Source organism: Fusarium phalaenopsidis (genome assembly GCF_050370095.1).
Source record: "Fusarium phalaenopsidis strain FUZ10S chromosome Unknown contig_32332, whole genome shotgun sequence".
NCBI lineage: Eukaryota > Fungi > Ascomycota > Sordariomycetes > Hypocreales > Nectriaceae > Fusarium > Fusarium phalaenopsidis.
This window is the reverse complement of record NW_028145391.1, coordinates 334,190-360,063: the sequence shown is the minus strand read 5'-3', so window position 1 is coordinate 360,063 and position 25,874 is coordinate 334,190. Positions and strand designations below refer to the sequence as shown.

The window sequence follows — 25,874 nt, the reverse complement described above, 5'->3', positions numbered from 1 at the left end:
AAAAGGTGGTTTTCGGTTTCCAACTTTGTGAGGTATCATCCGCAATTCATTAATCCATAACACGAACGCTTCAGGGAACAACTCGTCAACTCAAGCATAAGACTTTGAAGCGACTGGACCGCATTAAAAGCTCAGGCAGAGCTTTTTAGGTAAGAGACTTGGGGCTCCTGACGCTCTCAAAGTTGATGTCCTCCTCCTGGCGGACGAGGTTGGTCTCCTTTTCGACCTGGGCGAGATCGATGTGGGCAACAGCGTCATCGCCGTCGAAGATGCGAGCAATCTCCTCAAGGGTGGGGCCCTTGGTCTCAACGTAGAAGTACCAGACAAAGATCAACTCGCAGAAGTCCCAGATGGTGTAGAAGAGCATGAAGTGCCAGTGTCGGGGGAGGTTGTTCCACGCGAGCTTGTTGGTTTGGCTGTTGCTCGTTAGCATCTCAAGTGTCACAGTCCGAGTTTATAGAGGCAACTTACTTTCCAATGGCGAGGATAGCCTGAACGACAATGTTCATGATCATCATGCCCTTGGCACGGAGATGGAAGGGGAGAATCTCGAGAGCGTAGGCGACGAGAAGACCCGAGAAACCGATATCATAGAAGATGCCAAACAGCCAGATAAAGGCGATCTGAGCGTATCCGGCGCCAGTGTTGGTGTATTCGACACCACCATCAGGCTCGTCCTTGGTGGGAGGAGTAGGAACTGAGGAGTTCTCGTAGATGGCACCAGCGATGGTCCACATAATAAAGGCCGTGACCATACCGGAAATGGCAGTGAGGAAGAGAGGACGACGACCGACCTTGTCGACAGAGAAAGCGGCAGCGATCGAGACGGAAAGATCGAGAATTGTCTTGCCAGCAGAGAGCTATAAGGGAGGAGCAGTTAGTTACATGATGTTTAGACAATGGCTAAAGCACTTACAGCGAGCTTCTTGTTCTGCTGCTTGATACCAGCACCCTCGTAGATAATATCCATATAGTTGGAGAACAGAGCGTTACCAGAATACTGAGAAATGATGCCGAGGGAAACGATGATGCCGAGTCGCCACAGGTTGCCCCTGGTCTTGACAAAGTCGGAGTAGCTGGTAGCCTTGGCGGCGGCGCGGTCGGCCTGAATGGTCTGCTTGATCTCGCGGTACTGGAACTGCACAGTGGGGTTGTTCTCATCACCACCGGCATGGTGCTTGGCGAGGACTGCAAGAGCCTGCTCGGGCTTGTCCTTGTTGACGAGGAATCGAGGAGACTCAGGGACCCACCAGATGCCGCAGAGCTGGACGATGGATGGAACGGCCTGGATGAAGGTGATGGATCGCCACGACCAATCGTTGTTAATCGAGGCAGTGCCCCAACCGACAACGGAAACAACTAAAATGATCTATTAGCATCCCTCAGTTATCTCGTTTGAAGAGGAGTTGCTTACTTAGAGATCCGAGGTTCCAGAGACAGTTGTAGACAGCGGTGAGAGGACCACGGTGTTGAGGGTGGCAGATCTCAGTCAGAAGCATAGGAGAAGACATCTGAGCTAGAGAGTTACCGAAACCAAGGACAAAGCGACCAGCCATGTACACTAAACCGTAAAGTTAGCACCGATGGCTCAGATGGGCCGGAAACGGGGAGTGTCTGGGGAGGACTCACTTCCGTAACCGTTACAGAAAGCAGAGATGAAAGAACCAGCAATCATGATGACACATCCAATCATAATTGTGGGCTTTCTTCCCAAGTTGTCTGCAAGGTAGGGTGTAATGAAGAAAGACACGATCGAACCGATGTTGTACATGTTGATCAAAATACCAAGCTTGCTCTCGTTCTCGTGCTCTGGGAAGTATTCCTTCCATCTATCCATCTGCTGACTGGTGTTGACCATCATACCATCGTATCCGGTGGTTGCTGAAGCGATCAAGAGGAAGATAATGAGGCAATAGAGGTTCCGCAAGTGAGGCTCTTTGTACCAGGTCACTTTCGCGAACCGGGGCGCCTCGGCCTGAGCGACCTCGATAGACGACCGGTCAGTGTTAACCGGGGCTTTGGAGCCTATCGGCTGCAAAAACTTTGGCAAAGCCATTGTGGAAAAGGGTCAACTCGATCAACAATGTGTGTTTGGGTTTGAGAGCTGAGGGCCACCCAGGCAGGAGTGTTGATGAGCGAATTGGCTCTTGGGTGAGGATGAACGAGAAAGGAACTCGAAAATACGGGGAAGAGCGTTCCACTTATATACTCTTTTCGCGTAGCAGTGAATGCTATGTTGTCGATCCATCCTGGGGGATCAGAGCGTGGAGCCCCAGGTCTGTCACCTGCGCTGCCGGGTGCATTCCCCTCTACGGCGAGGGGAAGCATAGAGCCGGGGATGGGGTGGGCAAAAGATCAACCGGGGCGGAAAGACGGGTAATGCACGTTGTCAAGAGGAGGTGTGGTGTCTCGATCTCGAGGGCTGGGCCTCTGCATTCTTTTTTACTAGGGTCACCCAAAGAAACTCCTCCAACCCTATCCCCGGGAATTCAGGTAGATCTTTCCAGGGATGGGCTTAATTGAGCAAGGGGTTGAGGCGCTGTGTGGGGAGACCCAGTCGACTCACATTCAACCTACCCATCCACGAGCTATGACCTGACGGGAGGCGTCACATTCTGCTCCGCTAGTCTCAGGAGACCATGCGCGAGCCGAGAAGAAAAACGAGAAAGGCTCGACTGTGAATGGACTCTTGGTTCCTGGGCTGAGGAGGAGGGGGGGGGGGAAAGGGTCCCATGGGTAGGTCATGAACCCGTCAGTTTGGAGCGCGTCGCAGCTTAAGCGATATTCCAAGCAGGCATGTTACCAAAAGAACCGCCACAAAGCGACGTTGAGGTTAACCAAGGTTCCTTTCGGCTCATGGGTTGATGTGGTCTCAAGAAATGGATATTCACCCAGACCTCATGCCTCTTTGATCCTCACTCAACGATATTGGCCTTGTTTGTGCTCATTCCAAACGCTTACTGAGATATAATTGAGTGTTTTACACCCAAATCTTCACAATTGTTAGAGTGCCTGGCGGAAGAAGGGAATCTGGATCTCAAGCGCACTAAGCTTGAACAAAAGCACACGCAGAACGATCCCACCACACGACTCGCAACGCCTACACAAACGTGGTAAAAGGGCCGTCTAGCTGAATGCAGCCTTGTCTTTTCCCGCATTCACCCACCCAATAGCTTGCCGGCCCTGTGTTCCAGGCTACCCAAAACGAGCAAGGCGTGATCTGGGGGTAATCTTGGGGAAGCGGGTCCCCGAGAAAGGGACAAGCCGTTTGGTTCGCCAAGCTTAATTGAGGTCTGATGGAGCATTTGCCAACTACAGCTCACATGGCATGATGCCCCCCCTCTCATTGAACATGGGGAGTTGGGTATTTTGTCTCACGGCACCTAAGAACCTGGCTCGTTGTAACGGGACATGGCTGGTTCTGTGCCGCTCGCGCCACAGACCACATGAAGGCACCTGCAAATGTCCCTCGGTAGTTGAGAAGCAGACCCAGCCAACATGTTATAGAACTGAACCATTGAGGTCGACGACGACATTGACTCCGAAGTCGTTGAAATAAGAATTAAGCATAAATAAGCACAAAGTTATTAGGATGGGGAATGAGAAGAGCATCATCATAAATCGCGAAAACCCGTTAAGAAGAGTCCATAATTTAGACAAAACTTTGACTGAAGAATTCTATGAAGACCTTGTGAAGAACCTCATCACTTGTTTCACTCACGGCAGGGCGTGTGACAGACTCACGAGGCTTGGCGTCCACTTTCTCGGATCGCAGGCCCGAAAACCACTTTAACCCATGATTAATAGCTGACACAAGCCGAGATTGGCTCCTCGAGCGGACCTGGACGAATGGGGATTCGAGTCTTGAACTTGGGGGAGCTAGCCATGATCCCTGGGCAAAATGCATGAGCCGTTGTTTCGCGGGTATGCCCGTATTGAGCTTGTTCGACAATCAAGCATCGTCTGCCTGCCCCGTTCGATATGTTGATCTGGGCATTTAGGCGGTATGGAGGCCGCCGATGTCCTCTTTGACTGCATGGATACTCGGTGTGTCACCGACCTGATCGGTCAAAACAGTACGAGTATCATGTTAATAATTCAGGCTTTATGGGACAAGCGAAAGTCTCTCAAGTCTAGACGCATAACCAGTTGACCAATTGACAAGGGGACAACAAGCTCAAAGCCAGAGAACCTGTCAATTTCCATCGTCCTCGTGCCTAGAAGCAAAACAAGTCCAGTCATGCGCATCCAGCCATCTGCGCATTTCTCACGATGGCCTCAACTCACCGTCGTTGACCCTTCTCCAACCGAGGTCTTGCAGAATGCGAAAAAGGGACCCCCGGCCCTCTGTTACGAATTTGGTGTGTTGCCCCTTGGGGTTCCGGAGATGCGGGAGAGATGCCGAACAGACGAGATGGGCCACACACCACGGGTCTTGCTCACAGGCCATGCTCACTGACCGACTTGTAAAAACTTGATAATTTCAGAATTTTTATCATTGTTGTTGAAGGATTTCATGGGAATGCCTCGAAAAAGGGGCAGGAGTTTTGGTATGTCTCGAATCAGGCAATCGCCGTCGAGACAGTCTGTTCAATCTTGGGGGAATTCAGGCAAAGTTATCCTTGAGACACACACAGATTTGCCGCTCTCAGGTGGCCCCACGATGAGAATGCAGAGCACCTGCATCGAGTTGCCTGCAGGGTGCAGCCGTTGTCCCCCTCCTCCGGCCGGATCCTCGGCCGTGGCTGGCGATCCCCTCCATCTCGTCCCCTCAGTCGTTGGTAAATCCGGGGACGCCACGCCTTTCCTACCGCGCCACGAAGATGCGCTGTCGGGTTCATCACAGGATTAGAAGCTTGTATTTGCCTAAATCAATGTGTCACGATCCAGGTGTCGTGTCGTCTGGTTTGGCTTTTGCTCTCCCCGCTCGCGTGTTTTTTTTTTGCCTCCTCCGCACATACCCATGCATCTCGTCACGCTTCATCCCCTGCTTCATCCTTTCAAGAGGTCGGCTGAATTAGCTAAAGCTATCCTTGGCGACAGCATCAATTAACACATGGCTTTTCAGCTGCCGGGGCTTGTACCCGAATTGCCTAGACGCGCACACACTGCCGAGACGCGCGTTGGAGGCATCCGGTACCTATCTACACGAAGGAATCAGGTCCAAATCATCCAGGTCTCGACTCAGACATACAGCAATACAGTCCGGTTCCGCCAAATTATCCTTTTCCCTTCGTCCGACCATTGTTCCTTTTCCCGTCCCGTACCAGACATGAAAGATAATAACAGCAAGTATCCGTAACACACCCAATGAATCCTTCCGAATCCTTACAAGACAAGTTGACAGTATAGTAGACAGTATGACTCGGCCCGCGATGCCATCAAAGGGTAAAGCACCAATCGTTCGTTGCCGTGTCACAATTGGCCTGCTCAACACTCAGCAGGGAGTGCACCGCTCATCATGGCAATGTCTGACATCTCGTCGGTCTGTTGTTCCTCCGACAATCCTCTGCTGCCAGCTCCGGCCTCCAATTCCTCGATGCTCGACAAGGCCTTTGCAAACTTCTCGCGCTCTCCTCTGAGAGTCTCCCGTCTCGTCGCCGTGGCCGAGTCCTCCGCCATAAGCCTCTCGTAGACGCTTGTGGAATCATGACCTCCCAGGCCAAGCTTGCGGTCGAGGTGATACGGTAGGTGACGTTGGATGTGAGGAATCATGCCGTTGGTGATGTGGAGAGCTACAGCGTCCGCGAACCGCAAGGCAGCGAGGCGGTAGTAGCCTCTAACATAAGCCACGACCTCGAGCTCCCTCTCAAATGAATCCGGGCCAAGCTTGGCTAGATCGGCCTCGCGTCGCCTTTCGTCCTGGATACGTTTCTCATCTGTTAGGCTTTCCCAAGGAACCGGGGGTCGCCCATCGCCGTACCCGGCCGCCAGCATTCGCATCTGGTGGCGGTATCGCGTCAACAGAATCTGCTCGTCCTTCTGGTACCGACGGAACGCTTCCTGGTTGACAGTGAACAGGCCGTATGTCTCGAGGCGATACACCACATCAAGCGCACCAAGAGTCTCATGGCGCCGCTCATCAAGGTACTCTGTGAGAATCTTGCGACACTCCTTATAGATGAGACGCTTGTTGAGACGAGCAAACGAGACTTCCAAGGCTGACTCAAGCATCGTGCTCAGGAGGTTCATCACCTCGTTGAGGAATGCCTTCATGGGTCCATCCCAGGGTTGAATAGCCTCGCGGCACATGTCGTTGTAGACCTCTTCCGTGATGATGTCTGGCACGCCGGCTCTGGTCTTGGCCTTGATCTCGTCCCGAACCTGGCGAAGAGTCCTGAACCCTCGTCCGACGCCCGTGAATGGAGTGAACGGAGCTGGGAAGGCAGTCCGTCGGGGCCCGGCAGCGGGAGAGAACCGCGGAACACTGGCTCTCATGTCTTCGGGCTTGATGTGTCCATTGGTTCCGTTGGGCATTGGATCAGTGCGGGCTCGCTTGGAAGGGGTCGTAGGTGGTCCCATCGCTCGTCTTTTGCTTGGCGTATTGGTGTTGGTGATGGTAATAACCGATCCCGCATCGGACTCGTCGTCAGAGATTTCCAGAACTGGAATATCGCTGCTGTCCTTGAGAGTAAACTTGGGCTTCATATCCAGCAAACACTCGCGAAAGTTCTCAGGAAGTGGGACAAAATGCTTCGAGAACTCGGCAGGCTTCAGTTTGGATCGAGCCTGCTCGCCAAACTCCATGACACTGGTCTGGACCTCGAGTTCAACATTTGATGGCAGTTCTGGTAGCTTGTTCAACTGCTCCACGATGTTGTTGAGATGATGCTTCAAAGTCTGTTTGATGTGAGGGAGGCTGGTGAAGGGTTAGCACTTTTCTAGGTCATTCTCTATAGGCATTGGCGTGATAACGTACCTTTTTGCGAACTCCTGGCCAAGCTTCTCCGAGAGAAATGCCTTTAGTTTCTCGATACCACACCGATCGGAGAAGGGGTGGAATGCAGCTGGCCATCTGTCGAAGCCGTAATCGACGAATACATGCTCCTCCCATCGCTTAAGCTCATCGAGATCCTTTCCCTGTGGTCGTGACGTGATGAAGTATCCGAGTCCAGTTGTATGGGCTTCCTCTCTCATGATGGCCAACCACTGTTCGTGATTGCCGCCCTCCGGGATGAGGTCGGCTTTGGTGAGGACACCGATAGTGCGATTCAGGGCCCCGAGTCTGCGGATGAGGCCAAAGGTAGATGAGTTTTCGGCATCACTATTCATGGGCATGGAGCACAAGATGATCGCAGATGGGTGTTGAATGTACTCGCGCGAGAGATTTCTCACAACATTGACGAGGTAGTCGTCGCGAGCGTCGGCCGGGTTCTGGAAGATACCGGGCATGTCGTAGAATGAAAGGTCGGGAAGTTCAGGGCCCTTGATCTCAAGGGCGACGATGTTTGGCGAGAACTTGGCGGCTACAGTCTCGGCAGCTCTTTCGATCGGAACCGTGTTTGCGATGCCGCCAGAGCCGGGGACAAACAGCTCGTGGCTCTTTTCGTCATTGAGGATGGCGATCTGGGCCCAACGAAGCACCTCCTCGATGTCACTGTGGTCAATCATGGTCTTGAACTCATGCACGACGGTAGTCGGCAGCTTTCGCCAAGGGAAGAAGGGATCCCGATCAGTGACGTCGTTCTCATTGATGGATCGGTGCTCTGGGGGTTGGTAGGAGTATTCCTTACGAAGCCACACGCGGCAGGATGGATCATGGCTTCGTGACACTCGAATGTGCAGCGGGCATCTAGTGCATGTTCCTTCACTTCGAGGAAGATCGAGGTTGGCGAGACCTGACATGAGACTCGATTTACCGGCAGACTGGTCACCGACGAGGACGAGTTCTGGAAGAGGGACATCGTGAGAGACACCAAGTTGCTGAAGCTCACCAAGTGTATCGTTGCAGGCCTTGAGCTTCTTTCCAATATCCTGGAAGGATGTCTGGAAGAAGCTCCCATCAACAGGGACCTGGCTAGTTGGGCTCTCAGCCGCAGCGTTCGGTCGCATCCTCAGTTCCCGTAGCAAAGGCTCAGGTTCTGTGAGGCGCTCACTTGGGGTTGCTTTGATGATGATGTTAGTGTCTTTTTGAGTAAGGTTGATGCAGGGTAAACTTACGGGCATCGGATCTGCCGTGACGATAAAAGGCCTGGTTGGGTGGGATATGGCCGCTCTCGCTGTAGCTCGAAGTGTTAGAAGGAGTATTGCGCAGATCAAGATTGACAGTGCCGGACTCTGGAATAGATGAATAATCCGTGGCAGAGTCGGGGTCGGGCTTGATGCGGCTCTGGCGAGGTCGGCGCCGTGGTGTTGATGAGTGAGAGTGAGGCATTGTGGTTGCCGAGAAGCTGTAGGTTGCGCGGGAAGACATGAGGTGGATGGATTCACCCTGCGAGGGGAAACGCCCTAAAATTTGGACCGAGGACTCGAGTGAATGAATTGTGCGCTTGTCGAAGAAGAGGTGATGTCGTTGTTTTTGGTGTGTTCGCTGCACTGGCGATAGGGGATGTTGATTCCCTGCACCTGCGGGTCGCAACTGCCGGCCCAAGGTGATGGACAGATGAGCAGCAAGCGTAAAAAGACAACTATTGATAGTAGAAAAATACAGAGATTCTTCACTCAATCTTCGAGACAATAGGTTATCATGGGCATGAAAGGACAGGTCGAGTTTCACGAGGTTTGCTACCATGCAGCTCCACGGTTTGCGGTTGGTTGCCTGTGCTTGCTTCTTTCACTGGGCGCTACCCGTTGCTCTGGGGCAACACGGTGCCCCGATACCAAGTGTTAAGGGGCAGATGGACTTGACCACGATTGAGACGAAATTCTGAAAGGAAATTGTTCATTTTTGAGTCCGTAAATCACTGATCACCCAGATATTACTTTAAATGGCACATTTAAAACATCATCATCCAGCATTGAGGCTATGCGATGCACCCGTCATCCCATATCCTAACAGGAATTATTGCTGCATGGAGTTGACCTGAAGAATAAAAATGGGGTGGTTGGGCCCCAGGCTGCAGGCAGATAAGGTACGTACCTGCATTGCCCCTGAGCCTGAGCTGAGCATCACCAAACGGAGAGGTGAGGTGCTTGCCTTAGTCAGCATCCACTCAAAGAAGCCGAATTAACTGGCAAGGATCCAATGGGCGTTGAGCTCTTGAGATAATGGCTGCTCCCCGCTACCGATCCCCTAAGATCTCGGGACCTGGTGGAGTTGGTGGATTCCTGTCAGCTGGGGGCGCTCCGTCCCGAGCTCCCGGCGTCTCAAACCATGGCCGGCTGAACGACTCTCCTCGTTCGCGGCATCATCACGGACGACTTGGTGACTCGACTGGGAACGCTTGTTCAACTTTGACTCTACTATTTATCATGGAATATGAGGTGGAGGCCCAGTCACCCTCAGCGATTCGGCGTCGCCGCAAGAAGATCTCCAATGCGTAAGTTGCAGAATCTCATCAACTCCCCTCTCCACCAAAACTCATAGTTACAGATGCATTGGGTGTCGCAATCGCAAGACCCGATGCTCGGGAAGGAACCCATGTGAGAAGTGCGTCAGTCGCAATGAAACATGCGTATTCGAAGAAAAAGAGAGAAAAGCTGCTGTGTCCGTTGAGTGAGTGATTTGCTCTGGCAATGTCGCTTCATGTCTAATGCTTGCAGGTATCTCGATGGGCTACATGCTCGGATCAAAGAGCTTGAGAATCAGCTCCAAGACACATGGAACTCACAGACTGAGGGCCAATTATCTACCCATGATGACGCTGAAGAGGAGGGTTCACTAGAATCTTCATTCCAGAACCCCTTACCCGATCCTGGGATGCCACCACCAGCCCCTGTCGCCTCACACGCCAGTCAGGACTCGAGACAACCGCAAAACATCCACCAGGGCCCCGTATCAGAGGATTTGACAAACACTTTGGTCACCTCGGAGCCCCAGATCAAAGTTCATCGCTACGGACACCCTGGTAAGTCTCGGCTTTGTCCTCCGGACGACTGTAGCGCTCACATCTACAGCCTATCTTGGACACAGCTCGACTCTCAGCTTCAGCCGAAACGTACGCAACCTCCTTCAACGATCATCACCCATCGCAGACCCTGGGAGCGTGTCAGTAGAACGCCGGGACATATCCTACACGACGAGCCTGCCGCCTATCGCGCTCGATCTTGCCAGCATCCCGCTGCCACGGCTCTCATATGCCGAGTACTTGACTAACACAGTGGTGACGCATTTCGGGTCGCTCTACTCCCTCTTTGAGCCAGAAGCTTTTCTTTGGAAACTGAGAGCGTTCTATAGCGAACGTGGTAAAGGTCAAGTTCAGGATGCGACACTCTGGCACATCCAGATGCTTCTTGTGTTGGCGTTCGGCAAGTCCATATTGTCCAGAGAACACTGCGAAAAGGGACCGTCTGGGATGGCCTATTTCACCCATGCGATTGAGGCCATGCCCGATATTCGTCGGCTGTATGAACACCCTTTGCTGTCAATTGAGATCCTCTGCTTGGCGGCTTTGTTCATGCATGCAACCGACCTCCTGCAAGAGTCCTACGTCACTGTGAGCTGGACGGCTCCCCTTTCTGTCTATTTGCTCATTTTCCCTAGATAGGACAGGCCTTGCGCATGTCCGTCACCAACGTCATGAACAAGCTCTTCCCCGAAGCTTTGCGGCCGTCGAATGTGGAGTACCAGCGGAGGCTGTGGTGGACGGTATACTGCATCGATAGGAAGAGCGCCGCCATGCTGGGCAGCCCTTCCGGCATGCGCGATGAAGATATTTCCATCCCTTTCCCTGATATCAAGGAGGGAGACGATGCGCAGAATGCCTTTGCCATTCATGTCAGGATCTCATCCCACCTAGGCAAGATCCTTGATGGTAGGTGCAAGCGCTCCTGAGTTGATCACTTCAACTTACAGATGGCAGTCATCTACGGGATACCTGGCCAACAAAGAAACTTCCTCGTTGAAGTGAAGACCATTCTTTCGCGCCTCGCAGAGACCTCCTCTGTGCTTCGGGAACACCTATGCCTGGATCTTCAACAGTCAAGGGAGTCGGTCAATCGCGAAGCCGCCACATTGCATCTGTTGCTTCACCAGGTTTGTGATGATTGCCAAACTAGGACCAAATGCTAACATCGGCTTTGAGTGCGTGATTTTAACCGTCCGACCGGTCCTGTTCTCCCTGGTAAAGCCTCTCCTGAGCCCCGACACACCCTCTTCAAGCAACACACAGCCTTTATCTCCTGCCTTCGAGTCTATGCTGAGGATGTGTATCGACTCGGCGATGCATATCCTCAAGATCATGTCGCTTCTGAAACATCAGATGATGTGTGGTGAGCATCATGCTAAGTAATCCTGAGGGCATGCTGACTTCTACAGACATCTTCTTGCCATACGACATCGACGCAGTGTTCTCAGCAGCTTTTGCTCTAATATTGGTCGACATAATTAGGCCCGCGAATGAACTTCTCTGGGATCTACCTCAAGTCATGGGCCTTCTGGATGAATTCGTCTCCAGGCACGTCGTCCCAGCACAAGCTTACCGGGCGGACCTAAGGCAGCTCCTCGAGCTTCACGGCAAGATACGCGGCAGAGATGGTACCGCCTTCTCAAACCTCGGTGACACAGGGGCTATTGGACAAAACTCGAACCTCGCTGGATATGCTATCGCTCATCCCGGCCAGACTGGTGTGTCACTCGATCCTGTGTGGTCGCGCATCAGGAATGGGGATGACATATTTGTCCAGCCGCACCCAGAAGCTATCCTATCAGTTATCGATGATTTGGATGTTGAGGGGACCGACCTTCTGGATACGAATTTGCTGGATGGGGGTTGGATGTGGGAGTTGGACGATCTCTCAACTGATCCGTAGAAGCGCTACCAAAGCCTCTCCCTCGCACAATCATGGCCGCCTCCTACTACAGCATCGCCCACGAACTACCAGGACTCGAGGCTAAGCGATGACACACCCCGAAGCCAGCCCCGTCTGAGTACGGGCTGGCTGCCCCTGAACTGTCCCTGGCGCACAATCATAGCTGCAGTTAGAGGAGGGAGAGGGGAGCCCTTAGATCCCTCGCACCCAGAGCTAAAAAGCATGGATCTTTCGTAAATATTAAGGACAATCATATGCCCACTCCTAAGTCTATCTTCTAAAGTTAGGGAGATAGATACGATACAGAGCCATCCAGGCGAAATAAACCGTGCAATGATCGACTGGATCACCATGACCAGATCTGAGTCTCTGATGACTGCTGCTCCTCTCGGCCAGCACTGGATTTGCTGTTTGATGCGTGAAGGGTAACATAGAGCCTCTTGGAAACCTCCTTCTTTGGGTTCCGCAATGCTCACAAGAGAGAGTTCCCTTTCGCAACCACCGATGTGTCTTGTCTGTCTTTGAGCTGTTCTTTCTGCCTCATTTCTTCAATGAATGATCAACCCCTCCCTACTGCTACGAGTGACGATATGTGACTAGGTACAAACAGAATCTGTTTGCTTGAGAGTCACTTGTTGGCACATCGGCGAAGCTCCTGTGCATCTCTGATAAACAACTCTGATAAACGCCTTGACACAGATCACCGTCGCTTGTTTTTTCTTCTCTTTTTCTTTTTCAGAGAAAACAACAACACTCGATCGACGCCATGTCTTCTATGCCTGTGATTCATATCACGGGGCCTAACGGCGAGCCAGTCCCTGTTTGTCTTTTTCCCATCCCCGCTGCTGCTGATGAGCTCATCTCCATGGAGGAGTGGCTGGGGCATGAGAGAGCTTTTGCCCAGAGCGGCCCTCCTCCCGCTCCAAAGCCCACCAAGGCTGACGACGGCTTGGGTATGTATTCCTCAGCATTTCCCCAAGGGTTATCTCTTACTGTGATATGGGCTCTGGAAATGGGCTGATGGGCTTTGATAAACTACATTCTAATATATTATAGACGTTGATAAAGCCACGTTCGACGAGCTCTGGGCCTACCTCGTCGAGAAAAACAGGAAGCTCTACCTTGAATATGCCGACACCGATGCCCCTAAGGCCAAGCTTTGAAGAAGATGGATCAAGAACCCTTGGGGGCTTGAGGCCAATTTGAAGGAGAATGGATGCCGACTTTGTGGCTATGTATCCAGCCAGCCTTTTTCTTCTCGTCTTAAGTTTCGCAAGGCATGTGCATAGCATCCTAAGTGTGTGCTGGATATTATCTAACAAATGCCTAGTGAAGACTTGTCGAAAGAAAGGGGAACCAGCCTGTAGTTACTGCCGCTGTGGATTTTGCTGCTCTCTAGTGGTTTGGGCATTGGGGTTGAGGCTTTTTTAACCCTGATAAAACATGAGTCTTCGGCATAAAGAGATGCTGCCTAGCAAATCTTTGCTTTCTCCTCATTTAGATCCGTGACCCTAGATGAATCCTCTGTCCGCGTTCTCTCCTCCATGTACTCGAGCTTTCGTTAAAACGACTCGATGAAATACCTGTAACGTCACTGGGTTGACCGCATATGCCTGCCAGGTTACCCAATGAATGAGATTATGCTCCCTCTGACCAAAGCCCGAGCTTGGGGACTCTGAATCTCTTTTTTCTCGATGGGCTTTGTCGAATGCGCGAAGCAATTCTCAAATCCCATGACTCATCACATGGACTTATTGATTCTACGTCTAAGATGAAGACTGATGAGACCAAGGGGCATCCTAGAATCGCACAATGACCCTCTGAAGTGAGGGTGGCCAGACCGGGTGTCATTGTTGTAGTTGGATTTTAGATTAACTGGTTTCCATTAATTTCCAGGGAAATCGAGCCCATCACGGAAGAATTATCTATGGATTAACGTAGAAATCAAACAGACCACCATGACCAACCTCCCGTCCTACTAGACCACTCTTCGTACCAAGCTTTCTGTCCGTTCTGAATGTGACCCAAACCGCACTCTTTCCTCTACTCTTGCAATGCCCACGCCGACTTGCTTCTGTATCTCTCAATTCCCTTTCTATTCTCTTGTTCATTTCCTCGATTCATCATCGACTACGCTCTGTTGCCACTAACGACGTCGAGGAAGTGATTTCATGAGGCGGGTGAGCGCTTTGCCTCCAACCTTCAGATTCATCACGGTCACAACCTCGCAGGGTCACTTGAGACAGCGATGCATTGTTGAATCAGATGCTACTTTTTTTCTCATATCAACCCAACCTTTCGTCATGTCTGCTGCTGTGTCTAGGATTACTGTGACTGGTCTGGACGGGAACTAACTTCTCTGACGAGCTGCTGATAGAGATACTCTGGCATTTAGGGGGTGGGGCTGAGGTTCTCATGTTTATCTTTCACAAGGTGTATGAAAGTCCTTGAAAGAGCATATCGCTAATATAGTTGGAAGTTTATGCTTATGGATTCTTATTAGTGTCAGAAGTTTGGAAGACATCATCCTTCAAGTTGGAAGATAGAACATGCTCGAAACATCGAAACACACAGAGGCACTATTATCCGTCCTCAGACCTACCTTGAATAACTCTATCGCAAATGCTGGTATCCTTATAATCTCACCCATAAACAACTCCTCGCGGAACATGACTATTCTATACATCACACATCTCTCATCACCACGTCGATCATCTCACATGCCTCCCCAACTACCCGTCCCACCACTCATCGCTGGTTTGCTCAGCAGCTTCAGAGTCTCATCCCAATTATTCCAATCGATATCCTCCACCTCGCCGAGTTCCATGCTCAGATCCATGCCTTGTGTCACTGACGATAAGCCATTGGGGTTTAGTGCATCGTGCTGGAAGAGGTCATCTATGTCGCCGAGATCGCCGTTGTGATTGTGTTGAAAGTCATTTTGTCCCGGCCATGGCGAGAGGTGGTTATCCGGATACTGTTGAGGGTCATGGTCGTGATATGTTGATGTTGCTGCGCCGGATGCAGCGGGCGATGCGATGCTTGACATGCTCCCGAGGCTGCCCCCGCCTGGGAAGAGGCCGCCCGGATTAGAAGCCTCCATGGTGCCTCCTTCAAAGTACACGGCTATGCCTGGATTGCCAGAGTAGACGTTCTGCCATGCTTGATTGAGGTTGGCGTCAGACAACGCATTGTTTGTGACCTCGGCGTTCTGTTTAGGGGGCTCTGATTCTTGTACATGGACACTCCTCGGCTGAGGAGTAGGCTGAGGACCGGCTCCCTGCGCTTGCTCCTGCATGATACTCGTGGGATACTCCGAATTATAGACAAAGTCTCCTGATCGGAAAAGCTTTCGCCATCGAAGTCTCAGTTCCGACATGCGAGTCTCCATACCCGGAGCCGGGCCGATGCGCTCGAGTACGGGCTTCAATCGATCCTCAATGTCGAGTTGCCTTGCGGCGGCAGGGTCAGCGCGTAACCGTATCATTTCAGCTTCGCGATGCTTCTTAGCCTTAGCGTAAAGCCTCTTAATGGGCATCCATGCCGCAGTGTGCTCGGCGTTGTTGGTGCCCTCAATGGGATGGTCGTACTGCAAGATCTGGGCGGCTTCCCAGGCTCGTTCCGACGTGACACTCCATGGCCGTCTTGACAGTTCGAGAAGCATGTATGCGATGGCATGCCATTGTCTGTAAGATTGGAACAGCCAGCGCCATTGCCGACATCGTGGGTCGACGTTGAGGATGTGGTTGTACTCGACAATCTCAATCGTCGACATCCACAGCCGACTCCGGATCTCCTGCGATGCTTCGGGTCCAGTGCCTGGGAACAGCACAGGCTGGTAAATAATGAGACCGATCTTGGCCATGATGACCCTCGAGATGAGAGACGCCATCCAGAATACAGGATCCTCGTCCATGACAACGTGCTTCAGGAACTTGTCCTCCATGCGATCGTAGACCTCGACAAGCATTCGCTCACGGTCCTCGAGACTCTTCTCGACATTCTTGGGATCAACTGGACGCATCTGCGTCATTGCTGTGAATAAGCGACGAGAAAGAGCGATAATCTCATATCGCACGAGACAGATCGCCGTATCCGTCCGACCCTGGCGAGGCGTGGGCATCTCGGTGAAGGAGGGATCGATATCGGTATCGTTAATGTTAGTAGGCAACTGTGTATCAAAGTTCTCATCATTAACAATAAGATCAGAGCCCATCTCTTCAGCAGAACGTAGATCAATCGCCACGACAGCCCACCAAAGCCGACGTCGCATCTCGACCTCAAAAGGCGGGAGGCCCAGCTGCTGTCCATCACGGTGGAGACCTAGGGCCTGGGCCATGCGAACGCAGAGGCTGGTGAGGGTCCAGCATAAACGGCTGTCATCGTGGCACTTGACGACGGTGAGGAAGATGGCAAAGGCCTGGAGGACAGCCATGTCGGACGTGGTGAGGAGGTTGGCTTTTGCGAGGGCTTGCTCAAGGGCGAAGCGGAACTGGGCGATGTAGTGAGACTTGGACGCTCCAAGGTTGGTTTGGGCCTAGGATGTGAGTGAGATTGAAGTGGTTATTGTTGGAAGTGAGCTCTTACCTCGTCCGATTCCATTGAGACGACGGCTGAGTAGTAGATGGCAAAGACGAGGGCTTCATCGCCGGGACGAAGGTCGTGCTCGCCACGTCTCACTTTGGTCATGAGCCTGCTCATGGTAGGAATGTGCAACACCTTGACCAATGGCTCAATGTTCTCGAGATAAATCTGCCAGAGGAACGAAATCTGGGCTGGCAGAGGATGAAGACCAGCTAGGTCGACGTCTGCAGAGCGATAGCCCAAGAGAAAGCTGTGATGGTCAGAGTCGGCAGCGAGATTCTGCGGAGGCGACTGCTCAGGCGTCGTATCGTCTTGAAAATCGTCCAGGTCGTCCACAGCCTCCATCTCATTGCGAAGCTCGTCAAGCTGTCGTCGTTAGCTATGCTCATATCCATCGCGGGTTCACCTATGGTACCTCATCATTCAGCTTGGCAAAAAAGCCGCTGTTGACATATCGCGCAGTCGGTTCTCCATCGTGAAGGATCAATCGACCAAGTTGCTTGTTCATATTTGTGAAATTGCGACTCTCCGTCTCTCGCTTGACTTCATCGGCCGTCTCTTTCACAATATCGGATTGAGAGCTAATGTGATCTTCTTGTGCCTTGGGCGATTCCGCATCATACGCGCCTGCGCTGCTACCGCTCAGTTCCTGGACGAGACCTTCGAGTTTCCGCAGTCGCTTGATGAGATCCGCCTCTCGCTCAGTAGGCACTGCCTTTGAGGGCACATTAGGCCTCGTCTGACGCGGTGCGCGACCTGGCGCAGGATACATGCAATCGCTCTGTGCGCGACGACAGTTACTGCAAGGCATCATCTTGTCGCAGCGGACCCTGCGCCGGCGACAAGTAACGCAGCTTCTGGGGTTCAACAGCGGGGCACCCGACGCCGTGAGGGCGACGGGGCGGTCAAACGGGATGGTAGCCACGCCGTTCTGGCGCGGCGGCACGGGAGCACCGGAGGATGCGGCATTGGACGAGTCGTTATCGGGCGACGCCGAAGACTGCGGGTGGGCGATTGAAGCCATCGCGAGGCCTATCGTTTACTGTGTATGTTTTGCGGTCAAGCGTTTAGGCTCCCGCTCGCTTGGCTGAACCGAAGAGTCGGGCACCGGGTGGAGGCTTATTAATGACAAGGATAATGCAAAGCTGTTGGAGTCATGCTTTAACTCTGGTAGGATCTGCAACAAGATTCCCCGTCATCGTCGTCGTAGTCAATCAGCACTAGCAACGGGGCTTGGCTTCCCTTTGTCACTGCAGTCAGCCTTGCTAGCCAACAATCTCTTACCTAGCCCGCTCAGCTGCTACCCTGCTGAAACAATGGAGAATCAGCCTTAATCCAATGCCGGAGATGACGACTGCTGCTCTGTGCGTCTCAACTGCCGGGGCTGCTGCCTTGTTGGTCCAAAAGGCTGATGACCTGCCACAATCTGCTGGGATTTGATCCTACAGATGGATCCCACGTCAGTCCCCAAATGAAACTATTCCCAACTTTTACAATAAGGTTGTCTCAATTCTGACCATCTCTGCGAGATCATTGACCCACATATAAAGATTAGAAAAGTCAAGGCTTGTATTATCTCAATATAGGTAATCTTAGATTGATCTGATATTCTTCTACCTAAAATTTCTGTGGTGAATTATAGTAGAATAAACTTTCCCTCGTTTTACGACATCAACTCATTTGAGTTTGTTTAGATAGAAGATCTCGGGTCTATTTCAACGTCTAAGCTACAGTCCTCTTTGCAACAGTCAATGACAACATCCCGCAACCTCTGGTCGATGAGGCCAGACGGTTCAGCCCTTGAGCGTAAAAAAGTGCTGACCTGATGTGCCTTGTCTCTCATAAATTCAAGAGACATCGAGTTGTGGTAACTCACCCTGCCTCCTCTTGTCTTCTTTGAAAGGTGATTCCAACTACCTAGGCTGTTAGTTTGCAGTGACTTCTCATTGTCAGCCGAGTATGCCGTGTAACGCGCTCTGATAGGTACTCAGAGGTTCTTCATGCAGCCTCATTTCTGCGCCACTCGGTGCGCCGAGGCGGCCTTGTTGGGCAGATCAGGCTTTGGAATATGAATTCTCAGCTGCCCCCGCAAATGCGAGACTCTTTTCCCTCCGACAACTCTCCTGTCGATGAGACAGCAGGCCGTCTGCTTCGAGGCCAGCTATTGAGCAACGACTTTGAAAGAACCTCCGAAACCTTGTCTATGGGTGACCCCTTGTCCGTCGCCGGCAGCGCCGTCGGCATCATCTCCCTGGGCATTCAGGTCTGCCAAGGACTCGTCCAGTATGCTGACGCAGTCCGAGGGCAGCAACGGGACGTGGACGATGGCATGGATGAGGATCGATCGTTGCTCACTGTTTTCAAATCACTCGAACAAACCATTGCTCGAATCGAAACCGACAGCCCGGAGAATGCCAAGCCACTCCTCGAACACCTCCGACAGGCTGAGGCGAAACTTCGAAGTCTGGAGGAGGTGCTGACGGAGGTCGGCATCCCGGTCAACACCTCGAGCAGCATCAAGGGGAAGATGAAGGAGACGTATCGGGTGGCGATCTATCCCATGAAGAAAAGCAAGCTTGAGGGTGCTCGTCAGAGTGTCCAATCCTTGTTGGGCATCCTCACGACCGCCCTGCAGAGAGCAGACCTGTAACTTTGCGCCATCGCCGGAGTTAAGACTTATCTAGGCTGACTGATTTTTCCAGGGACCTAGGAATTTCGCAGGCCGATGCCTTGAAGACTCTCCAATCGATCACCAATTCCAGTGCTAGCGAGTTGAAAGCCGCCGTTGAAGCCAACTCAACCCAGCTCGACAGCATTCAGGCCACATCCCGGCGAGAATTTTCAGATATCAGCAACAGCCTCATCTCAACCAAAGCAGAGGTTCAGGCGTTTTCAGCCCGTTCAGCCAGCCAATTAGATTCTGTTAGCAGTGATATCAGGGAAAGTCTTGCAAATACTCAGCTCCTTGTTGAAATGATAAGGGATCTCAGTCTCCAGATCAACGCCGCCTCAGCAAACTCTGTGCGTACAGGGTCTCACAACCAGGTTAGGGTCTTTATCACTTACCAAACAGCACAAGTTAATCTTCAGCTATTAGAATGCCCTGCTTATGGCAACGCTAGGCTCACGAGTTCCTCCCAGCTCTCTCAAGCAAGCTTACGACTTGTATACAACTCGCGCCGACCTAGTTCCCGGGTCTTCTAGGATCATCAACGAATTTCCACAGCCTCACCGCCGTCGAAGGTATTGCGGGTGTACCCTACAACCCAAAAAGAGAGACGGTTTTCTTCTCAAGAAGAGCCGGGGAGCCTATTTTGAATATGAAACTGTCTCGGAGCATGACGTCGCCTGTCCTTCTGCAAAAATTTCCCGCAAGCGCTCAACGACGAAGGCTGGGGCGCGATTTCATCTTCAGCTTCGAGGCCTATTCTCAACACTAGTGGACGTTAGCATGTGCTTAACAACGGGGGCAGGGGGCTTCAGTCTAAGTCCATGCTTGAGATGCGTGCATATCCTCAACGGCCGAAGCCCTGTGTCACAGCTCATACACAACTTCTTCTATTCAAAACCTACTTCCGATGTCAACGGGCAAGGAGAGACCATGGTGGATAAGCTTCTGCACATGAGAAGGCGGATTACAGCGTGTTTCGAGCAAGGGACAGCATCGCCGTATGATATCGATCCGCTTTTACCTGGCCCGTACTGGATAGTGAGTCTAAAGAAATTCCATTCCCTATTTCACAGAGCGCAATGTTTTCGTTTGTTCTCATCGTAATTGCGTTCAATCCCACCTCACCTGGACTACATCCTCTCCTGGTCTTTAGGCAGATATAGATGATGGCGAAAGCGGGCCATGTAAGAAGAGAATAAATTAACTGCTAACGTCGCCCAGCACCTACTAGTTCATCTTAACACCTTTTGCACATGGGAAGGATGCGACGAAGAAGCCTTCAGAGTTGCACTCGACATGATGCAGTGGCTTGCTGATGCGAGTGCTCTGGAGATGGCCAAACAGAATGCGGAGATGTGGTAGGTCAGGTCTTCATTTACATGCCGTCAGGCCCAAATTTTAACATGGGCATTTATGTACAGGATGTTCATTTCATTCGACCTGTGGCAAGGCTTGCTATCTAGGTTGCCGGACAACGACAAGAACAGGGCAGTCGCGCTTGATTTTTTCAGATGCCTTCTGGATACTATTGAACCTGGCGACGAATCCGTCATCAAACTACTTGTCGGTTCCAAATTGGATTATCTTCATCCGCTCCTAATGAGTTATGCATCGCAAGCAGCGGATGTGTCCCCCATAGCCTGGGCAATTCTCTTTAGGTCTATGCCCGAGCTTGAATACTAACTCAAACTCGCCCCGGCCTCGGTATTTGAGAGAACATATGGCTACACGACGCTCCAACTTGCAAGCCCTTGGCCACAAGGCTTCACGAGACTCATTCAGGCCGGTGCTCGGGGGCTACTTTATGAACCAATGCCAAACAACGGGAATCTGTTCAATCCTCTTGATTCCATGTACACTGATTTGTCCTTGGTTCTCCCTGCTCTAAGCACTCTGCTTGACGCAGGGTACACACTGTTTCCGGACAACAACTACAACACCTTGGGAAGACTTCTTTCACAATGCACGGACGCAGCCGCACCAGTGATAGCCAGGCATCTCTCTGAAAGGCTCCGACAACTGTCTGAAATGGCAGCCAAGTTTGGAATCACCTCGAACCATGATCCTTCGATCCCAGATTTTGCCACGGCAGCCCGCTGGTGCCTCGCTCTTGAGGAATTGGGCGAGTTCATTGATCCATCGATACGAGTGCCCATGAACGACAGCATGGTTCCTACCATTTACCACATCAGAAGCATGTCGCTCAGCTTCTTCCCCATCTTTTACGAGCATGGGTTTACCCACGCCAACATACGCAACCAGTGAAGACTGCCCCCTATGTTCATTCAAAGGCATTTCTTATTTCGCTGTTGCCACAAGTCTTTTCTCACCCAACGCGAGCCAGATGGCTCCCTTCGGATATTCTATAACATACCATGGCTCCGACAACATGGGCTTCTTGGACAGATGCCTCGTGATCCACAAGGGATAGGACTCAACGTTGCCGCAACCGGTGCCCACCGCGTCGCTGCTGAAATGGGGTCAAACTTTCATCTCAAACATGATGATCAGCAAGATATGGATCATTACTTGTCTCTAACCGCAGATCTTCTTCGGCAATTTGCCAGGGATTCATATGGAGACCTCGACAAGTGCGTTTGCTGGTGCAACTCTGATGGTGATGGCTGCTCACCACTCAAGCTCCTCTATAAGTCCCATGCACACCCGTGTGAGCTTTGCGTAGGGATCGAGATTTGCGATCAATATGGATTTCAGTCCCCCCGTGTTACCAGGCTCCTCTTCGGCTTTGACATATTTGAGGACCCGACCACAACTCCGACACTGCGTGTCAAACGACAGAGAGAAAGAGAGCAAGTGACGGATGCGCAGCCTTCAACGCGAGCGTTGGAGCTTGTTCTCTTCTTGACATTCGAAGCCCTCGAAATGACGCACACTTGTTGCATGCTTGAGAAGTTAGACACCAGCAATCTCCTCAAGGTTATTCTGAACTGCAACCCCAGAACCGTCAGAGACATTCGACAATCCGAGGTGGAAAGGAGAAACGCAGCGTTCCTCAATACCCTGATGGAAGAATTCTCCAATATCATGAAGCAGGATTATCAGGCAAAGTCTCTGTTTGATTTCATATTCGGCTACTGGAAAACTCGAATCGGTGGTCTCTACGCCGTGCGAGAAGAGGAGGTTCAGAAGATACAAGAACACGTCAACAACGTGCGTACTGGTAAGTGCAATCACTTTCTTCCGTCTTATCTTAAGATTAAATAGCCTTATTATGCATAGGTATCTGGCCTAGACCACTACGAAGGCTGCTCTGGCCTCGTGACTGGGATGACGAAAGTAATGACTTTGAGTCAGTACCTGAAGAAGCCAATTCTAATGAAGATGTACCTCATGATGAGCATCAGGAAGGGGAAGATCGTCATTGAAAAGAGACAAAGAGCACAGGTATTATTTGACGTTGCTCTGAGCTCGGATACCAGTTCTCGTACCATTTTGAAATACAAAGCAATTTGGTTTTACTTAGCTTTAACAGAGATAGAGACGGCGTGGCCATAGTGTAGTCTGATGGAACTAATATCGAGTATAATAATGTCTAAGCTAGTCCTATTTGACAGCTTATCTCTCCTGTCTCTATGTAAGGACGAATATATTGGAAGTCACTGTTTCTACCTTTTTCACATAGTGTCAGGGACAGCAGGAAAGAAGACACGTAAAATAGAATAATAGCGTGAGACCCAGAGGCTAAAATGAGAGTTAATAAAAAGTACTATTCAATGGGCTGGGCTAAATACTGCATACTGAAGAGTCTTCTATCATTACAGCATTATGTCCTAGGCTCCAAGACCTTGTGCGCCTGGCATCACTTGCCAAGAGCCTCACGAACCGCTGGGACATACTGTAACAAGGCAGATGGTCAGTAACATCCATTTTGAAGAGTAGACTCTACACTAGACTCACTGGCAGGACCTGAACTTTTTCAAGGTCCCACACGCCGCTGGTGGCGTATACATCATTCTCAATGATTCTGTGCACCTCGTCGATGCTCTCGGCGGAATAGACGACAACACTCCCCTTGAATAGAACTGGCTCTCCGTCAACAGGATGCTTTTCAAAAATAGCTCCTATCAATGCCGGTTAGATAATAATTGATTTAGTTATTAATCACTCACCGCCCGCTGGTAGTGTCCCGGAAGCGATCAATGGTTTGATGCCTTCATAGTGCGTCCTTCGAGGCGTGATGTCAATTATGATACTGTAAGCGGCTCAAGCGACTTACGCTTTCGCTTTCTTTCTGATTTCCAATACATTAGGCTTATCAGGCATGATTACAAGCCATTCTTTCTTTGCTACTCCCGTCGCCATAGTACGTTGTGCTTGGTGAAGGGTGGAGAGTCTTGGTGCCAAGGGGGGTCGGGCGAGTGAACGCAGGATAGAAGCTGACATGATGAGCTAGATGATGATCCGGGGGTAGGCCATTGAATCAAATATCGGGAATATTACATTGTATTTATCTATCTCTGTCTATCATTCGCTGGGAATGGCTTCCGTCTCCCTCCGGTACATGAGCGGGATGTCATTCCGGCGGTACGTACCGAACGGAGTGAGATTCCGGACCTCACTTCAAAACGCCGCGATAGCCACGGGAACGTTTCCCATTTATCTCATGTAGACTTTCCTTACTACAAAGGGCCAATTTGTTCTTCTTTCATCATCATGTCTCTCTGCCGCTCTTCCCTTCGCGTTGGAAGCTCTCTTTCCAGCATTCACACTCTAACCCCCAGACTAACAAGCAATCTCCATAAGCACGGCGAGCCCAGCACGCATCCTCGCCGAACATTCTCCTCCTCAATGCCGCTCCGGGCCATCATACAGCCGGTCTTTAGCCCTGAGGCTATTCATCGTAAGTGTCTCCTCTTACTCCATCAACCCGGTGCTGATGTCTGTCGTCAGCAATCGGACCCTACTCCCAGGCAATCAAGGCCAATGGCTTCGTGTTTCTTTCCGGTCAACTTCCAGCCGATCCTCAAGGCAAGTTGACCGAAGGTACCACTGCCGAGAAGGCGCACAAGATGTGCCAGAATACCAAGGCAGTCCTGGAGGCAGCCGGCTCTAGCCTGGACAAGGTCGTCAAGGTCACGGTGAGTGTTTGAGACCAGCGATGGTGCGCCCTGCTAACAAGATAAAAGGTCTACTTTCGCAACATGGATGATTTCAAGGAGGTGAATGAGGTGTATGCCGAGTATTTCCCCCACAAGCCAGCTCGGAGCGCCTGCGAGGTAACAAAGCTGCCACTGGGTGCAAGCCTGGAGATGGATATTATTGCTGTACAGTAGATATTTGGCATGGGAACGCATACTTGGCACACCACATTTGCCTTTTGACACACTGCCCACCGAGGATAATTGTCTAACCTTGACAAATTCTTATGAATATATCCTTCTGTTATTTGATAGTAGTGATCTCAGAGCGCAAGGGAGCTATCTACTATTAGATGAATTTTCTTTTGTTGTTACTTCGATAGCGTGTCCGCCGTGCACAAGATGAAAGAACACAATAATAAACATATGACACGGTTTTGCTATCATGTGCTCATTGTTGTGTTCTTTGACCCTGTGCACGGCGGACACGTCATCGAGATAACACAATAACAATACTGCAACACTTCCAAAGCCTTCTTCTTCTTCACCTTCGTCTCGTGGCAGCCATACAAGATCAAATAGTGGAAAGATAAGTCTTACAGGCAAGACAGCATCTTTCATCTTCCATAGGGAGGATAACGGCCTTCCATTTATTCTCCCCTGGAAAGATGAAGGGTGACATCTTGCCTGCGAGGCTCACATTTCCACTATTTGGCCTTGTATAGCTGCCGCAATAAGAGGGCTCGCCCTCCCAGAGAGTCTCACGAGAGACATCGTTCAGCCAGAAGAAAAGACGGTGGCGTGATTTCGGAGCAGATGTGGAGGAGCTTCGATAGAAACGATTGTTTTCGTTCTCTTCGCTGGGTCCAAGTTGCCTAGAAGAATTCATCAGCGGCACACAGGCGGGGAGGGGAAGTGAACCAGAGAGGCTTCAGTCTCATCACAATGAAATGAATGGTTTGTTAACAATGACGATGATGCTCGATTCTTGAGCAAAGATGTACACCGCTTGTTGCTCGGTAAAGGTTAACCCTCATGCCAGAGCATTTTCCCCGGTACGAGGACAGTGGAGTCGATTGCGGAGCCGTCGGGCGGGAACGATCCCTGCTAGAGAGTGGAGGTTTTCGGCAGTTTGAGATGGAGAGGACCCGTTCTCGACGACATGGCCTGTTGAGCAGTGATTTACAGGTTACAAACTTGATATGAAATACCCGATTGGGTGCTTGGAAAGATTGGTGTCGTGTCTTGAGGCAGGGAGAGTAAGGAGAACAGACAAGACAGGCCAAACGGTCACTAATCCTCATCCTTCGCACCACCAAACGCTCAGGAGGATTTCGTCCTAGAGTAGGCAACTATGAGCAAGAATGAGTGCGAATGTATTCACATAGTAGCTATACTCTTCCATTCATATGATAATATTCCCTCACCCTAATTCCTGAAGTGATCATAAATTTGTCACTTCTTTACTTAGGTACCTCACAGACAAAGTGCCCCTCACTCCATCCTGCAGCCTCTTCTCTCTTCGCGCTCGACAAACACCCAATTCCCTCGGTTAGACACACAATGCAACCCTGATCAGTCGATTCACCTCCGCATTTCGGGTCATCCAG

The 25,874-nt window shown here is 51.2% G+C and overlaps 7 protein-coding genes across 7 annotated transcripts; 4 read left to right on the top strand and 3 right to left on the bottom strand.

Annotated features, from left to right (window-relative positions):
• Positions 1-85: 85 nt before the first annotated feature.
• LRP88_13131 (general substrate transporter) lies at positions 86-2,056 on the bottom strand (the record flags this gene model as incomplete). Its single annotated transcript, XM_083249510.1, has 6 exons — positions 86-89; positions 159-416; positions 472-860; positions 917-1,359; positions 1,415-1,561; positions 1,630-2,056. 6 exons carry the CDS (start codon positions 2,054-2,056, stop codon positions 86-88), a joined length of 1,668 nt encoding a protein of 555 aa, XP_083093844.1.
• A 3,374-nt stretch (positions 2,057-5,430) lies between these two features.
• Positions 5,431-8,374, bottom strand: LRP88_13130 (P-loop containing nucleoside triphosphate hydrolase protein; the record flags this gene model as incomplete). Its single annotated transcript, XM_083249509.1, has 3 exons — positions 5,431-6,859; positions 6,920-8,105; positions 8,161-8,374. The coding sequence occupies 3 exons, from the start codon at positions 8,372-8,374 to the stop codon at positions 5,431-5,433; spliced, it is 2,829 nt and encodes a 942-aa protein (XP_083093843.1).
• Positions 8,375-9,859: 1,485 nt separating this feature from the next.
• Positions 9,860-11,910, top strand: LRP88_13129 (fungal specific transcription factor domain-containing protein; the record flags this gene model as incomplete). The annotated part of the gene is made up of 5 exons (XM_083249508.1): positions 9,860-10,007; positions 10,057-10,595; positions 10,643-10,913; positions 11,184-11,370; positions 11,490-11,910. 5 exons carry the CDS (start codon positions 9,860-9,862, stop codon positions 11,908-11,910), a joined length of 1,566 nt encoding a protein of 521 aa, XP_083093842.1.
• Positions 11,911-12,676: 766 nt separating this feature from the next.
• LRP88_13128 (uncharacterized protein) lies at positions 12,677-13,073 on the top strand (the record flags this gene model as incomplete). The annotated part of the gene is made up of 2 exons (XM_083249507.1): positions 12,677-12,863; positions 12,967-13,073. The coding sequence occupies 2 exons, from the start codon at positions 12,677-12,679 to the stop codon at positions 13,071-13,073; spliced, it is 294 nt and encodes a 97-aa protein (XP_083093841.1).
• A 1,553-nt stretch (positions 13,074-14,626) lies between these two features.
• Positions 14,627-17,518, bottom strand: LRP88_13127 (transcription factor domain-containing protein; the record flags this gene model as incomplete). The annotated part of the gene is made up of 3 exons (XM_083249506.1): positions 14,627-16,447; positions 16,498-16,860; positions 16,910-17,518. The coding sequence occupies 3 exons, from the start codon at positions 17,516-17,518 to the stop codon at positions 14,627-14,629; spliced, it is 2,793 nt and encodes a 930-aa protein (XP_083093840.1).
• A 1,068-nt stretch (positions 17,519-18,586) lies between these two features.
• LRP88_13126 (uncharacterized protein) lies at positions 18,587-19,144 on the top strand (the record flags this gene model as incomplete). Its single annotated transcript, XM_083249505.1, has 1 exon — positions 18,587-19,144. The coding sequence occupies one exon, from the start codon at positions 18,587-18,589 to the stop codon at positions 19,142-19,144; it is 558 nt and encodes a 185-aa protein (XP_083093839.1).
• Positions 19,145-23,974: 4,830 nt separating this feature from the next.
• On the top strand, positions 23,975-24,459 carry LRP88_13125 (Endoribonuclease L-PSP/chorismate mutase-like protein; the record flags this gene model as incomplete). Its single annotated transcript, XM_083249504.1, has 3 exons — positions 23,975-24,026; positions 24,077-24,264; positions 24,313-24,459. The coding sequence occupies 3 exons, from the start codon at positions 23,975-23,977 to the stop codon at positions 24,457-24,459; spliced, it is 387 nt and encodes a 128-aa protein (XP_083093838.1).
• Positions 24,460-25,874: the final 1,415 nt, after the last annotated feature.